The 18027-nt window shown below is 39.8% G+C and overlaps 1 protein-coding gene across 1 annotated transcript in view; it reads right to left on the reverse strand.

Annotated features, from left to right (window-relative positions):
- LOC149219050 (anaphase-promoting complex subunit 2-like) overlaps nt 1-18027 on the reverse strand; it is a 443635-nt gene that overhangs the window by 321413 nt on the left and 104195 nt on the right. Inside the window, exons 4-6 of the mRNA XM_089384232.1 lie at nt 7624-7937; nt 7007-7078; nt 6442-6689 (exon numbers count right to left, since the gene is read on the reverse strand). Coding sequence (XP_089240358.1) covers nt 6442-6689; nt 7007-7078; nt 7624-7937 — 634 coding nt within the window. The remainder of the gene's footprint in view (nt 1-6441; nt 6690-7006; nt 7079-7623; nt 7938-18027) is intronic.

Consider the following 18027-nt stretch of genomic DNA (forward strand, 5'->3'; position numbering starts at 1 on the left):
CAATTGGGGGTTGATTTGAGCTGAGACTTATGGAGGCATCTGGAGGGGACTAGTCTTCACTAACATTTTGGGGGCTTCAAGCAGTATCATTTCCAGGTGGGTCGAATTACCTAGCAGTTGGAGGAGCACATGGAAATTGGGGGTAATTTCGAGGGTCAGAACCAGGTCAAACACTTTCTAGGTTTTGGTGAGTTTTTTGAGGAGAGACCGAGGTTACTTTCTTGGAATTTTATGAGCACTATAGGTGAGTCAAACAATAGTTTTGTATCATCCATTAGTGTAGTTTTCCAGGGCCAGCGCAGAGCATAGAAGGGGATACCTTCCAACATTCCAGGCACTTATTTTCTTCACCTGGGACTCTAGCAAGCCCAGGAGCATTCACTACATACTACATTGTACCCCTATTTATTTATAATGAAAATGGCTTAGCTTGGAGCCGATTTTGGAGAGTTTTTGGGTGTTTAATGTTATGTGTGAATTTTGTGTTGCATGTACTGTTGATGGTTTGTTTATCACTATTACTTTCCCTTGTGAATATTACACCTAATTTGGGAGAGGTGTATCAGGGCATTGATTCCATGATAGAGAAGCAAAGGGTGGTTATAAATGCCAAGTAGAAGGACCTAGATGAATTCTTTTACAGAGAAGTAAAAGATATATTGACCAAAAGGTGGAACAAGATGACCACCCCATTGCACCTTTTGGCCTATGCAGTGAATCAAAAATATTATGTTGCAGAGTTGCTAAATGATCCTAGAAAGAACCGCACCAAACAAAGACCCAGAAGTCTCACAAGGATTTAAAAAAAATAAATTATAAAGCTTTTTGTAGATTCTGAAACTGGGATTCGAACTCATTCAGAGTTTGCTCATTCTATGGGATCAGAGGATTGGGGTGTTGATATTGATTGTATGCAGGACGAGACTAGATTAAGTCCAATTGATTGGTGTAACTACTATGGTGGGGAACTTCCACATATCCAAAAATAGGCAATCAGGATCTTATCACAGGTTGCTAGTTCCTCTTTAGCAGAAAGGAACTGGAGTACATATGTCTTCATTCATTCAGTGAAGCGAAACAGATTGGCTCTAAGAAGGTTGAGGAACTAGTGTATGTTCATTCAAACTTTCGCCTTCTGTCACACAAGAAAGATGAATACAAATTTGGACCCGCTAAACTATGGGATGTGGAACTAGAGTTGCCCGACTTGGATATGGCGTTGAATGCTAGGTCTCATATGACTTTGTTTGATGAGGAGGCAATAATAATTGGATCGTCAAGTGGACATGGCAACAATGCTCCCACTTCTGGAGAGGATGTGGTTCTTAGTGACATGAATGAAGACATATTTGATGATATGTAAATGTAATTTATGATAGTGTTTTAAACTTTTGAACAATGAATATTGAATACCATAATATGTCATATGAATTATGAATAATGATAATACACTGCTAGTCATATTTCATTTTGTACTTTGTACTATGTAGTGTGCATTATTAATTTTGGTGATGATGTTGTAACTTGTCATGTTGATGATTGACATTTGAAACAAAAACTTGATGATATGTTGAATCATGAATGTTATAATAATCATTAATGATAATGACAATGTTTATGTTGAATTGATGATGTTGATAGATGATGATTGATTATGCATTTTTAGATATAGAATCTAGATTCTAAAAGATGAATGGTAATATGAAATTCTTATTTTGTTATATATATGTGTGTGTGTATGTGTTGTTTCCTTGTCATATCGTATCCAGATTTTCTGAAAATTTGCCGTATCCATTTCAAACCCCATATCAGTATCCGTTCTCGTATCTGTTTTAGTGCAACTTAGGGTCACATTTGCCCTCAACCTACAAATGGATAGTTCGGATTTGCTAGTCTGCCACTAGATGTTATTAACAGAGGATGACAATGATAGTGATCACGGTGCATCTAATGATTCACAAGAATTTGTGGAGCAACAAGGAAGAGGATAGACAAAGACCAAGAGGATTCCAGGATTGCTATCTATAAAATCAAATTAGATATTTACTTTTATATATTATAGATACAGAATATGCAGGTGTGTCACTGTGTGTAAAGATAACATAATTTTATTAATGTCCACTAAATGACCAAAAAAGTAGGTTAATGGGACTAAAGAATACATCCAAGTATGAATACAATGTGAGTGCAAAAGCAGCTCTTATTGATGAGAAGAAAAGATACAAGAAAACTGAAAATACACTCTAAGTAAATATTCTATGTTGCATGAGTTTCTGGAATGTGGGAACATTGGGAACTTGGGTATGGGTGTCTAGAATGGCTAGAGGTTTCCCCAAAATTTACAAGAAACGACTAATTGGGAGCGGTAATATTATAGAATAAAAAAATAAAAAATATATATATTTTTAATTATATAATAATCAAAATTAATATTGAATCAAAATATTCAAATATTAAAATCAATTTAAATATATAAATATATAATATATAATCTTTCTTATATATAAATATATTCTCTAGGTGTCTCTCTCCCTGAGTCTCCCTTTTATATATATAAAATGTCAAGTTCATTATCAGTTCTCTAACACATGACCAATCTTTGAAACAATTTAGCTTAAAAATATGAAGGAACAATTTTACATATGTTTCTCTAGTTATTCTTAAGAGAAAAAAGCAAATCAACTCTAATGTTTAAGCATTGACTGCCACAAACAATATGCACACACAAACAATATGCACACACAATCTTCAGCCATATATATACATAAACAACAAAAGAAATACTCATCAGCGTGACATCCCAAATATCGCCCTTACGTCGAGGTGCCACACGCTTCCTTAACCCATCAAGAGATTGCTCCAGTTTCTCAATTAAGGATATCGGTGTTAAGGATGTCTTTGGCCTTTCTTCCTACGAAGGTTTCAACATATGCTCATGTTTTGTGGGAGTTAGAAATAATTAATTCCTACTTGTCTATGGTTGTAATTTTCCATTTGAGGAGTTTGTTCCTACATAATAGGAATTTAGTTTCTCCTAGTTTAGTGTGTGGTTGAGAGAATCTCTCAACCACACTACTGTACGTCTAAGATAGCATTCCTATCTTAAGACTATTGATTGTATAAATATGTGTGTAATTTCCTCATTCAACAATTAATAGATTATATTATTGAGTGTCTGTAATTTTATCTTGGTATCAGAGCCTATGAGGGCCTGGCCCCTCCTGGGCTGAGGGAAAATAATTGAGTGTATAATTTTATTATTGGTTTGCCCATCCTTGGATCGTTATAGCAGGAGCCCTCGATCATAACAGGATCGGATTGGATCGAAGACAATGTTTCTTTGTGGAGCGATCTTCTCCCTTCTTTCTTGATAAGAAAAATCTCCTCAGCGATTTGTGACCACAGCATTGATTGATCTGGTGAACGTTGGGGGAGTGATTGCTCGTTGGAACAAATCGGCGGCTCTGCGTGGTTCTTGTTGGTGCCTTTACATGCGCAGCGGAAGTGGGATGAGATCCACCTACGTGGAGGAGATGGTGACTGCGTGAGGAAGGCCGGCAAAGGTTTGTCTAACTAAATTCGTGCTAGCGTGAGAGTGTGGTGTGATGGCATTGCGTAGGTGGATTCAACGTCTAGAAAAGAAAAGGGCTGATCTACATTTTGATTGCTTCAAGAGGAATCCAGTTGAGATGTGTCTTGGAGTGACATGCGGCTTGGCCTGACTGCGTGTTCAGAAAACTCTTATTGCATTTGGGATCTGAGCCCACAACAAAGGACTGGGAGAGAGCCGAGAGCTGGTGATGCTGAGATCATATCCTCCATACAACACCTAGAGGTGATCTCGGCTATGCAGTCAGATTCAGAGAGTGGCGACACTGAAATAAAATTTGACAAATTGGAAAGGATTCAATGAAAGGGTATATTTCTGGAGTTAGTTCGATGACTAATGCTAATTAAAAACCCGTGGAAGAATCTTCTTTGCGTCCCTTGACGCCATTGAGGTTTTTTGTTCTTTCGGTTTAAGTTTTTTCTTTTCAGAAAAATGTCGCCTACGAAGCCTTCTCGTGAAGAAAGTGTGTATATGGCCAAGATCACTGAACAGGCAAAGCGCTATGAGGCCAAGATCTCTGCTGAATTAAGGGGGGAAGCTACTAGAGAGCTTCAGGGCCGGAGGCCCGTGATGTTTGTAGTTTAAAGACCATTGGTTCTACACTATCTGCAACCCCTAGGCTCTTCGGTAGTGATCAGTTTCTCATGGATTTCATGCAGAATGGAGTTGGCCAGTGGTGCGCCGTGAATACTACTTGTGAGGCGTGGGATGGTAGGCACGTGGAGATGAGTTGCCTGCTCTGGAGAAGTATTTTTTTTGGAATTTAAATTGATATACATATTGAGATTAGCCACCTCAATATGAAGTTATTTTTGTTAGAATTGGCTATTCTAACAAATGACAGGTTCATGGAGTTCCAAGAATTTATTTGACAAAGATGCCCAAGATGTCAACTATGAAATGATGGGATAAAGAAGCAACAACGTTTATGGTGGACAACAAAGTATATGTTTGTTTGAGTTAGTGTGATTTGTGGAATAGACTCCCTAGCATTTTATAAGCAAGTCCAGTTATTGTAATAGTCATTGTATGTACCCAGAAACTCCAAAAATGTGAAATCAGATGTAAGATTTTTTAAAGGCATCTGAAAGTTCGTGGTGATCTTAAAACCACTTTGTAATGGTTTATGGTCAGCCTGAAACCATCTTTTATCACTTGAAAGTGAGGGTTGGTGGTGAGCCAGAAACCATCTATATAGTCTTTGTGACTGAAGTGCCTTTGTGGCCAGCTTGCATGTGTGGCTGTATCGCCTATGTGGCTTGAGGTGCCTTTGTGGTTGGAATCGTGGATGTCAATGTGTTGTTTGACAAGTTGAGCGAATCTTTTGCCTTTGTGGTTGTGTGTACACGAGAGCTTTGTGCTCAATTGAGTAGGTGGACTGCAGAACACCTGGCTCGGACTCAGATGATTTTTTCTGAGTAGAAGGGGATTGGCGTGTTTTTCGCGCTGACAGCAGCGCCAGGAAGGCCAACTGGCGCGTCTGTTAGGCCATTAATCGCGCCAATGGGCGCGGGTTTTTCGTTCAGGATCGCGCCAATTCACCTTCAAGGGGATCCGCGGGATCAGAGAAGTTGTGGATCTGTCCGAGGGCGGCAGATTGTGTTTTTGGAGGTTTTGTACATGCAATTCGCCTGATGGTGGTGGATTTGACTATCATGACAAGTAGTCATTAAGGGGGGGAGTTAGAAATAATTAATTCCTACTTGTCTATGGTTGTAATTTTCCATTTGAGGAGTTTGTTCCTACATAATAGGAATTTAGTTTCTCCTAGTTTAGTGTGTGGTTGAGAGAATCTCTCAACCACACTACTGTACGTCTAAGATAGCATTCCTATCTTAAGACTATTGATTGTATAAATATGTGTGTAATTTCCTCATTCAACAATTAATAGAATATATTATTGAGTGTCTGTAATTTTATCTGTGGGCAGTTCATCATATTTCTCTACAGGCTTTGTATTCCCCAACCCTAGGGAAGGCCAGAACTCCAAAAAAAAGTCTTCAAAGCTCCAGGAACTTTCCTCAACTCCCATTACAGCTCCCGCTGAAAAGGTAACATTCTCATACAGTTCCAAAGCTCCCGGGAGCGCGGGAACCATTGGAACGGGTTTCCCACCTCTCGGGAGTGGTTCCAGTGTAACAGAGTAAATATTTGACAATGCTAAACACTAAGTCTATCGAATGCCAATGTGTGTGTGCTATATGTATTTTGATATATATGGTGTGCACTGCATCTAGACGTCTCATATCCAAAATTTTCTAGAATTTTGAAATATCTATGTCAGGATATGCAGTTTGTATCAACAGCCATATCTATATCATATTAACTTAGGTTATCGTTCTGTGTCAACAGACTGCCCATTTTTTGACGATGAACATCTGAGGGGCAAAGACTGCAGTTTTCCATGAGTTCATGCCCTATAATTTATCATTTTATTGTGCTAAATATAATATTTTTGAAAAAAGTTACCAGAAATATGGGTGTATAACTAGGTCAGCCAATTATGTGTAGAAATAGGTGAGGATACAAGCTAGGTATGTGAGAAGCAGATTTCAGGATTCAGGGTATCATCAAGATTTTGGTATATAAACGTACAAAACATGCAGCTCATCAACAGGTAGAATCCCCCATGGTATTCACCTGAGATCCCAGTCACCACATTATGTGTCCAAATTTTCAATCAATTCAAGATAACCTTAAAATGCACAGCATTTATTGCAATGCCAATTCCATATTGCGCAAGAAAGATATAAGTTCAGTGGTACCATTCTAATAGTTTTAAGTATGCAATATTCATAAATCTATAAGCAGAATGCTTCAACATCACTTACCTCTCAGGATAGTCTACAATGATGTCAAAAAGTTGGCTGATTCGTAAATCTTGCAATGTTTCATATGCAAAATACTCAAGTCGCAGATGCCATCTAGTAATACGTTCTGATTCGCTTTCTCTTCCAGTGAAGCACAAAAGAGGACATGAAGCCCAAGTTGATGCAAGAGCATGTTGATCTCTGTTGTTGGCTTGAGATGTAAGACACAGATAAGGTAAAATTATCTGTAGAAACCCAAGAGGAACGACCTATATAATACCAATGTGAGCTGCATCAATGGTCTGGAAGTAGAGCGATAACAAGAAGAAACATATTTACAAATGAAATGGCTAGTGAAAGTAAACAGATATATAATGCAAAGCTAAAATGCTTCAATCTAACATACCATCAAAAATCCAGAAGATTCAAACACTAAAAGACTAAAAACACGTCATATATATTATAGACCAATATGGTCCTGAACTTGCCTAACAGAAAATTGGTGAACTTGAAAATTTAATACATGTTATCACGAAATCTGAACAGCTTATAAATAACCAGAAAGGAAAAGCCACAAGACAAAAACCTGGATCCAGTTTCTGATAGGTTGAAGCACAGATGTTAGATGATCCTCTCCTGCTAAAGAATGAACCTTTGCCTGCCCACCAATAATAGGAGCACCAGATTAAGAGTTTATGAAACTTCAGATAAATTATTCTACAGTTTTACGCCTTATCTTAGTGATGCTCACACTGAAAATAAAAATGAGAAGAGCAGATGCAGTTGAAATTTCTATATAGATGCAATTAAGATTCTGTATTCATTAAGTTTGTCCTTTATACTCAGTATCAATACATAATGGTAGGATGTCTTTTCAGTTTCTTTGCTATCTCCAGACTTCTTGTCACCTGTAAACTAAGAAACTAGCATCTTTCCATCTACCAAGACCTACTGCCAATCATAGACTTGCTGCCTCATATAATTTGAAAAAAAAAAATATAAATGAGAGGTGCAGTTAAGGTTTTCAGATGACTACTGTACTAACCTATCTTTTATCCTCAGTACTAACTTAAAAGTAGAGCCTGACTCTAAAATTCAATTTTAGCTCATGACATCTAAGAACAATTTCCATAGGATGAATAACTTTGCTAGTTGTGAGAGGGATAAAAAGTTGTAGAATGCCTCCTAAGCAACTAAACTCACATTCAAAAGAGAGAAGATAGCAGAAGCATAAGCATCTTCTGTCATCGCTGTGAATCCAAGCTCCTTGAGATTATAGACAACATGGCCAACCTTAGAAATCCATGTGTTATCAATAACTTCAAAACAGTCACTGTCTGCCTCCAGTGCATTTAAATCATCAACCTCCATGTCATCAATCAAACCAGAAGATCCACTTTTGACAGTTTCTGTTTCATTGTCATTGATACAATCTCCTAGGTTTCTTTCTTTCTTCTTATTCTCCACTGCTGCTCTGAACTCTTCTAAACGTGCCTTGAAATACAAATGCAACACCTCTGCAGAAAATGAAATGTAAATGTATGCACGATACATATCAATGCTTTCATCTCCAAAAGAGAAAAAACTCTGCCCAACACAAATAGAGAGAAACATCATAAAAGCCTTAAAGCGCAATACAAAACATAAAGTGTGAGTGATCAATTAAAGAGAAAGTGTGCATAAATTATGAGAGTTAAAAATATTCTCCATAGGAAAGCAAGGTTGTTTCTCTACTTTGTCCTTGCATTGATCCCTGAAGTAACTACAGATTAGTGCACACATGAAACCATCTCTTAGCCAACAGACTATAATTCCATGATAACATATCCTTTAACAAACCCTAGTTAACAAGGAAAGCAAGCTTTCAACATTTCTCCTATTGGCTACTTCATGATATTATTACCCTTTGAATGATGAAAAGTGATTTCAGAATGAAGTTTGACTAAATTGAGTGAACCTTCTACCATAAAAAGTTTCAGGGTCTCATCAAACATGTAATGTCATCTATTTCAGGAAAAAGACTCACTTTTTCCAAATGCTCCAACCCTCTTAGAAATTCTAAGATGGCATCTATTTTCACTATGTATATATTTTCCCTCAACCATGGTCCATAGTTACTACATGTGAGTATCATTTGAGAGTACTCATGAACATTCCAAGTATGGTTTTTGGCCAACTACTTGGCCCTATACTTTCTATGGTTTCACTATGTATAGTTTCTCTCAACCATGGTGCATAGTTACCATTCCTGTTGAATGGTGTTGTCATTGATGTCAAAGTCAGTTGTTGATGTGCAGCATGAAGAGCACATCCTCTTTGGAAGCAGTGAAGAAGAGAAGGCAAGTCTTGACGATGCCTTGAACAAGCTTTGACATGAACACTTTTAATATACATCAGATTGCAATAATGGGAAGTACCACCCAAGAATCCCTGCACTTCCCCACACTTGTTGAGGCAGTTGAATATGAAATTGTATCCTAGACCATCACCATTTGATAGTACTCGTCATACCATTTCCAACAGTGGGTGGCACGCCACATGGGTCATACTACCCACCAAAAAGTGGGTTGGGAAATTTTCAACTATTGCAGCAACTAGAAATTATTCTTCTAACTATAAATTAATTAGTAGTTTATTTGCTACGGCAAACAACAAATAATTCACAACTGCAATTTTCACCAAAATAAATATTGCAGAAGATAAACTGGAAACTGAGAAAATACTGGCACACACACACAAAAATATAACACCGTTATTTTTGGACAAAAGTCCCCAGAAAAACCCAATGTGGGAAACACTGATGCAGCAGCTGAGGGTTTTTATTATTAAGCAACAGTGAGAAATTCCAAGTACAACTTGATGCCGAAATCTAGCAATCCTACAGAGAAAAATACTAGCAAAAATATTATGAGGAATTTTCCTCACCCCACAAGCAATCTAGGCTCTGACTGTCAGCTCCAAGTGAGTCGTCCAAACTAGCTTGCGTAGACCCTGCGTCACGTCTACATGGCCTACCAAACGCACTACCTGGACCAGTTGCTACTCAAGCCATCCTGTCTACTACTGACTAAGAAACTCTCTCCGACACTCTAGAAATCGGGCCGCTTGAAAGAAATATTTCCCTGTAGTATCTCGAATAAAGAATACAAAGGAAAAATGAAGACATGAGCCATGTTGGTTACCAGCAAAATAAAATTTGACCATCTCCCAAATCTTGTCGAATGATGTAGAGTGTCTTCCTTTTATAGAACAAAGAGGCCTCTAATCCATCAGTTACAATTCCATGTGCTCCCAAAAACCATGTGAGAGTACAAGTGGTTTCTAGTCAAAAAATAATAAAATATTCTACCCCTTTCTAGAAGATCAATTCAAAAAATAAAGTGGTCAAAGCATTTTCAAAATTTCTAGAACTATAATAATTGAAGTAAGTTGTGTTCATTTGATCAACTAGTCAATTTTACATCAAATTTTCTTCCCCTTTCTTTTAGTAAATGTGCACATGGGTGAGCAAAATTTCTCATGTATGTACTAGCAAAACTTTGTACATTAGAAATAATGCTCCAAATAATGTTGATGTAGACCATTGAAGATGATGATGCACCATGTAGTTACTCACATTGGTTCCACACCTTTAACAACACGTCCAACTAAAACTAGTGGTTAGACATCATGTTGAAGTTTTTAAGTTTACTTAGTTTAGAAACCCTTCATGCACTTTTTCTAATTTATTCCTACCTACTTGTTATATTTCTTTAACAAGTTATTTACAAAGTAAATACTGAAAATAAACACCAGTGCATGCTCAACATATTACAGATCAACAACTAAAAGAAACAAGAACAAACACACCACATGACACCATTATTTTTGGACCAATGTCCCCGGAAAAACCCAATGCAAGAAAATTGGTGCAGCTATCTGAGGGTTTTCTTATTAAGCAATATCGTAGTACAATCTGGGTGTCGTAACTGGCCTACCCAACAGAGAATTTCCTTAGCAGCTATACCTCACAGTTTGAGAGAAATCTCCTAGCTAAAACCCCGGAAAAACCTTCCGGCAACTCCTCAGCACAAAATTGCTCCTGCAACCCCAGCGTCTACCTAATCTGGATTGCGTCAGCCCCTCTTTGTCTTACGTTGGCTCTGCGTCAGCCTTTCCTGGCCTGTGTCAGCCCCAGGAGGCCCTGGTCAACACTGAGAGCCTCTGCGTTAGCTACATTGGCCCCTCTGGTGCTCTACGTAGCACTTGGCTACCTCTGTGTGAGCCCTTACTGGCTCTGCGTCACCCTCCTTGGCTGTTGCGCTGCTCTCCCAGCACAAACTCTACCTTCTTTGTTCCTTTGTACTCAATGCCCCTCAGCTGCTCTCCCGATCACTGATTCTATCTATCTTAGCAAACCCCATTCCAAAGAATAGAATGACTAATCATCTAGTGTACTCTCCAAGTGACCCTCAAGCCTCCTCTTTTACTTTTCCTGTTGACGATTCAACGGCCGAGATTAAGTCCCTAATCAACCGCTAAGATTAGATCTGGCTTGATCCATGTCTTTTGGACCACCACACAAATTCATATTAATACTCATTAATATTTTATTTTCCCTAAGTTTAAACTTAGGAACTCCATTAAAAATAATTATTATTTTAATATCTCCTGATCTGTTTAGAATTTGCCCAAACCCTTTCTGGGTATTGGAGATCTCATGTGCCCCAACCTCTCCACCAAATTTCGTGGCTAGAGCACATCCGATGCTACCCCAAATCAACACTCCCTCTTAGCGAGGATTGTGCGCTAGCAATACTCCTCACTAAGTATTACTCTGATCATCCGACATCGGTACCTGTGTTGATGCTAGGCCTTCCTACCCAACATCCTCTGCAATGTTGCCTCCTGTACTGTTGTCCATGGTTCTACCACTACCACTGCTACATCTGTACGACAGCTCCCTCTGCATCCATGCTGCAACTGGTCCTTTCTCCCAGCACTGCATCCGCACTCCACCTCCTCTCATCATGTTGCATCATGCTGCCCACTGCTGCACTGCAACTCAGTTACTAAGAAGTAAGTAACTGACCTCCCTGTTGGGCTAGAAACACCCACTGATGCTGAAGCTCCCTCTGCCACTGTCAAGTGCCCCCTCCTCTGACCTCTGCGTTGCTGCAACAACTCCCTGCATCTCGCACTGTTGCACACCTCGTTGTGCCTTCCTGCACTGGTGCAACACTCATGTGCCTCTCGCACTGCTGCAACCTGCTAGCTCTGCGTTGTCTTGGGACTCTTGCACCGTAGCTCTCTCTGTCACTCCATCCGCATCCGTCTCTACCCACTAAGCCAGTCCTGCTACTCCTCATCGAGGCTCCCGTAGCAAGGCTAATCCAAGAGGTGGGTACCTCAAGGATCCTGCCCCTCATCACCTGTAGTCCGCTTGACTACAACTCGATGTCTCCCCACTTCCTCTCAAGTGGCATGTGTGCAATCATGGCACAGTCATCGTCTTTCAAAACTTCCTTCTCTGCCCATGCTGGCACTGCCTTAGTCTAGGAAGACTCTCCCTTACTCTTCTTCCTTGGGCACTGGGTCACATAATGACCCATCTCCCCACAATGGAAGCACTTGATCTTGGAGAGATCTTTCTTCTTCCGCTTCTCCTGCTTTCCCTCAAATGCTAGGGCCACATCCTCTTCCTCCTGCTTGACCTTGATCCCTTTGCTGCTGCTACTTGTCTTTGACTGCCGTCTGATCTCTTCCTGGCGAAGAGCTTCCCACATCTCGTCCAAAGGTAGGAGAGTCCCTATGCCCAGGATGCTCTGGACAAACACTCCCACTCTTCTAAGACAACATTCAGGGTTGTCCTCACCATAAGCTCCTGATCCGGGGTCACTCCTATAGCAATCAACTGATCTCAGATCTCATTCAGTCCTCCGAGGAAGAAGTCAATCGTTTGACCCTTTTTCATCTGATACGACCTCATCTGGTTCTCGAGCAGAATTCTTCTCTACATAGAAGTATGTTGGTACAGGTTCTTGAGAGCCTCCCACATATCAACTATCATATCCTTCTCAGCTATATGTGGTACCACATGATCCTTGACCTCGTCAAGGATAATGCACTTGGCCCTCGCCATCGCCTCCTCATACTTGTCATTATCATTGGGGTCGACTGGGATAGCTATAACCTTTAAGGCGAAGTTCTTGACACAATGCTTGTCAAGCATTGATAAGATTCTAGCCTTCTAGACTGCGAAGTTCGATGCTCCGTCCAATCTATCCTGGTCTCTTACCCTGTGTAGTGTCATGACGCTCCTCTACTTCCCTCCTGGAAGTTCTATGTTCGACTCCTTTGAGTCTCTACTTCCCGTCTGGAAGTTCTCTTTTGGACTCCCTATGAGTCCTGATTTCCCTCCTGTAAATCCTTTTGCCACTTGTCGAGATGCCCCCTACTCTGATCGTCCTATGCAACTGCATTGTTGATCCAGGTTCCTCGGCTAGAAACCCTCAGTAACGACTCCTCTACCTCACCAACTCCACTCTGCAATATTTCTGTAGCCTTCTAGACTCCAACAACTGCCTCTCTGTGAACTGCGTCAGCCCCTCTGCCCCACGCTGGCTCTGCGTCACCCCAGATGGGTCTGCGTCAACCCTTCTCTACCTCACGCTGGCTCTGCGTCACCCCAGATGGGTCTGCATCAGCTCTGGGATGCCCTGCGTCAGCCCTCTGGCCCTCTGCATCAACAACGCTGGCCTCTTTGAGGCTCTACGCAACTCTCGGATTCTTCTGCGTGGCTCTGGCTGGCTCTACGTCACACTTCTTGGCCTCTGCGTTGCTAGAAACAACTTCTGTCACCTTGGGACAGTTGTTTTCTGCTGCTATTGCTTTGCTTGGCTGATGTCTCTTAGTCCTCCTGTGATCTGCAATCACCCTCTGATACCATGTTGAAGTTTCTAAGTTTACTTAGTTTAGAAACCCTTCATGCACTTTTTCTTATTTATTCCTACCTACTTGTTATTTTTCTTTAACAAGTTATTTACAAAGTAAATACTGAAAATAAACACCAGTGCATGCTCAACGTATTACAGATCAGCAACTAAAAGAAACAAGAACAAACACACCACATGACACCATTATTTTTGGACCAATGTCCCCGGAAAAACCCAATGGAGGAAAACTGGTGTAGCTATCTGAGGGTTTTCTTATTAAGCAATATCAGAGTACAGTCTGGGTGCCGTAACTGGCATACCCAACAGAGAATTTCCTTAGTAGCTATACCTCACAGTTTGAGAGAAATCTCCTCGCTAAAACCCCGGAAAAACCTTCCGGTAGCTCCTCAGCACAACACTGCTCCTGCAACCCCAGCGTTTGCCCAATCTGGACTGCGCCAGCCCCTCTCTGTCTCACGTTGGCCCTGCGTCAGCCTTTCTTGGCCTGCGTCAACCCCAGGAGGCCCTGCGTTAGCTCTGGGAGCCTCTACGTCAGCTATGCTGGCCCCTCTGGTTCTCTGCGTAGCACTTGGCTGCCTCTGCGTGGCCTTGCGTTAACCCTTATTGGTTGTGCGTCACCCTCCTTGGCTGTTGCACTGCTCTCCCGGCACAAACTCTGCCTTCTTTGTTCCTCTGTACTCAATGCCCCTCAGCTACTATCCCGATCACTGATTCTATCTCTCTTAGCAAACCCCACTCTAGAGAATAGAATCACTGACCATCTAGTGTACTCTCCACGTGACCCTCAAGCCTCTTCTTTTACTTTTCCTGTTGACGATTCAATGGCCAAGTCCCTAATCAACGACTAAGATTAAATCTGGCTTGATCCATGTCTTTTGGACCACTCTAAAACAGATTCATATTAATACTCATTAATATTTTATTTTCCCTAAGTTTAAACTTAAGGACTCCATTAAAAATATTAATTATTTTAATATCTCCTGTTCGGTTTAGAATTTGCCCAAACCCTTTCTGGGTATTGGAGATCTCATGTGCCCCAACCTCTCCACCAAATTTAGTGGCTAAAGCACATCCGATAATACCCCAAATCAACACATCAACATAGATAAGATAAATTAATCACAAGTAACTTGGCCAATGTTAATTGTTGGCCACTGGAGTGGCACCTGAAGATTTTTGAAGACTTCATGCTCAAGGATGTATCAAAAGTTGCATGTACCATCAGAGATCATAATATCACCAGATTTTTTCAACTCTACTTCTTCTCGTCTTCTTCTATTGTACCTAGAGTCCACAAGCCCTATGGGGATGATGTAAAGTGATGCTAGTATGATGATTTTGAGTCATGTAACAGGCCTAAATAACTTGGGACCTTGTCATCAAGTGTGTCTACTCTAGGAGGTTTTTTTTCACTTGGTTAATCATGATTTTCCTTCAAGAATTTAATAATTAATTGAGTTTTTTCCTCCAAGCATACCCCCAAAGTCGGAGTATGGCTTGAAGGTGAGGCCTTGGGTGAGTCCTAGTGTCTAGAGTCATTGTATAATACCATAATAGATCACGCGTAAAATTTCGTGGAATTCGGTTAGGTCCAGGGGTCATTTTTAAAAAAAATTAAGTTTCATGCAGGGTGGAAATTTGAATAAAATTGGAATGTAATATGTAATGAGTGATGTCTAGAGAAGTTGTATGAGGTATGTGAGCTCAAAAGTACACCTCTCAACCTCTACTTTCTAATATGACACACTTTGCGGGGTAAAAAATGTGTTCTAGACCCTCAAAACCCACTTCACCTAAGTTTAGTGGGAAATCTGGCAATAAATTAAATAAAGAGAAATAAATAGCTCCATGTGACAAAATGATATGGAAATGACTTGGAAATTATCTCCAGTCAAAGGACAAGTGGAAGATGTTGTGGCACCTTGCACCATATATACATGGCCCACTCAAGGAAATCGAATTTCTTGGCATTAATGCAGCGGCTGGTGACTTGGAAAATCGAATTATTTGAGGAGTTAATGCACATGTGAGATATTTGGAGGATATTGATTGAGATATTCTTGAGAGTTTTTCTACACTTATTTTCCCTCTTCTTCACACTTGGCACATCATCTCCAAATCGAATTTGGCTCAAGGAGGGACCACGCAATTCCCAAGGAGATTACGCTAGGCTCATTGGGAGCATCTACATGAGGTGTCATCACATGGTTTGGTCTTGGAGTTTGACTTGAGTTAGCTCCTTGATTGGTTCTCACTTGGATTTGCTCATTTTCACACTTGGAGAATTCGATTTTGCTTGAGGATATCTTGATGCCACATATGGAATTCGATTTGCATTGGTGGTTATTTCATCTCTCCACTTGGAATTTGATTTCTTTCTTGGGATCTTCACCATGGCCATTTGTCACTTGGATGCTACATTGAGATTTGCTCCCATTTATCTATATAATAGAGCTTTGAGCTCTCATTTTGCATCATTTCGTTACTAGCTATTGTGCTTGTGAAAGCCTGCTACGTTGTACATTTTCAAGAATTTCAATAAAAAGACTTTGGGGGTCAATTCATGGGTGTTCTTCCTTTGGAGCATGGTGTATTGTGAGCTATTGGTATAATCTCTTCTATTTATGGTTTGAGTTATTTCATTTTCCATATATTCTTGTAGACTTGTTAGTGTAAAGCTATCTTGTATTAGCATTTGATTTTGGAAGTAGACTCTAGATATTGAAAGTTCTAGTTTATTTTCACATAAATTTCTAGAAGTTTCAATTCATTGTTTGTTTATCTAAATCTATATGGATTAATGTGTGATTGGAATATAGTAGAAGAATTATTTTAGATTGGATCAAGCGTGAGAAGAAGTATTTGGAGACCAACCCACTCTTAAAGCATCTTCAAAGGAACTCTCATTCGTTATTTGGATTTTCATAGTTCATCTTACGGAAAAGTGTTCTTGCAGGGATTCGTTGGACATAGCTTGTATGCAAGAAAACCATTTCATAATTTAAATCTTTTCAAATAGTGCTTCATTGAGAGCATTTTTTACACTAAAACCAATGATAGGTTTCACCCCCAACACTTAATCTGGGTTCTTGTACACTATTTGTATTATATTTATTTGTTTTACATGCTCTCTCTACACTAATTGTCTCTTGATTTTGCAGCCCTAAGCTACAGTGTTGGAGACAAGAGCATTGAAGAAAAATCACTCAAGAGCTTCTTTGTACAGCGGATTGGAGCTCCTCCTATTAGCGTATTAGAGCCTTCTTCAACTGTAGATTTAGGCTTCCTCTAGACAGCGTATAGGAGCCTTCCTCAACTGCGGATATATGCTTCCTCTAGATAGCATATAGGAGCCTTCCTCAACTGCGGATATAGGCTTCCTCTAGATAGCGTATAGGAGCCTTCCTTTAGACTGCGGCTAGGGTTGCATTAGACCTTCCTTAACTGCGGCTAGGGCACAACTAAACAACAACTGGACCCTCTTTGATGGCTCTTTCCATAACATCTTCCTTGAGAGAAGACAAACCCAAAACATGTGGAGAGAGATATCAAGTGAGATGTGTGTGACAAATGACTTGAGGCCTCCTCTTTTTATAATGCCACGTTGAGGTTGAGCTGGAGTACTTTGCTTATTGGCCGACCTTGACAAATTGTCGAATCCAAGAAAAATATCAGCTGCCATAAATAAGATGACCCACATGGAGTTTGGCCCTAGTTGCCAATTTTAACAAATACGAAACCCTCAGAGCTGCTGCACCGGTTTTCCTACATTGGGTTTTTCCGGGGACGTTTTGTCCAAAAATAATTGTGTCCTATGTGTTGTATTTTTCTTTCTTGCTTAGTATTTTGTTTCCACATATATGTTAATTTAGTGAAGGCTGTAGATGTATTTACTTCGATATTTACTGTAGAACACAATAAATAACTTGCATGAATTAACAAGTAGGAGAAGTAACATCAGTTTAATGCAATAGGGGTTCCAACTTAGGAATTTTCACAAGAAATAGTAACGAGGTAACATCTTTACTAAGTTAAAAGCGATAAAACATCCGTCTAATGTTGACATCTACATAACAAAATGAATCCTTAGCATCATTTTTAGATGAGGAAGTTAAGCAATAAAACCATATTGTGATGATCCTTTCCAAGAATAGGAGACAAAGTTAATTAATTTAATTATTTAATGTCATCCTAAGGTGATATTGAATAATTAAATTAAAAGTTGATTATTAAGTGACATAAATTAATGAAAGGTGAACCTTATAAAGTCACTTTAATTAAAAGAGGAGAAGGAACCCATGGTTTTCGGAAGACTCATGGTATTTTGATAGTCATAACAATAAAAGGAAGGCAGGGGATTATTTGTGGATAGGACCGGATATTTGGTAAATATTTTTTGTGGCTCTTAGAGCTTGCTTGACGGTTTTAAGACCCTTGCCTTTCTTACTAGTTTCGGTGGTGAAATATTCCACCCTACTTAGTCTTGAAGGAGGAATAACTCAAATTCTTCACTGGAGTCAATTGCGGAATTTGTTGTAGGTACCACATGGGAAGACAGGAGTGATTTTAGGAAGATCAAATTGTTGTTGATATTTGGGTCGAGATTGGAGTTTTCAACTGAGTTGAGCAAGAGTTAAAAGGGGCAGCCCATCTAATCGTGGGGGATCGAATT

Source organism: Pinus tabuliformis, chromosome Q (genome assembly GCF_031772625.1).
Source record: "Pinus tabuliformis cultivar Carrire ecotype Pingquan chromosome Q, CPIR1, whole genome shotgun sequence".
Classification (NCBI taxonomy): domain Eukaryota; kingdom Viridiplantae; phylum Streptophyta; class Pinopsida; order Pinales; family Pinaceae; genus Pinus; species Pinus tabuliformis.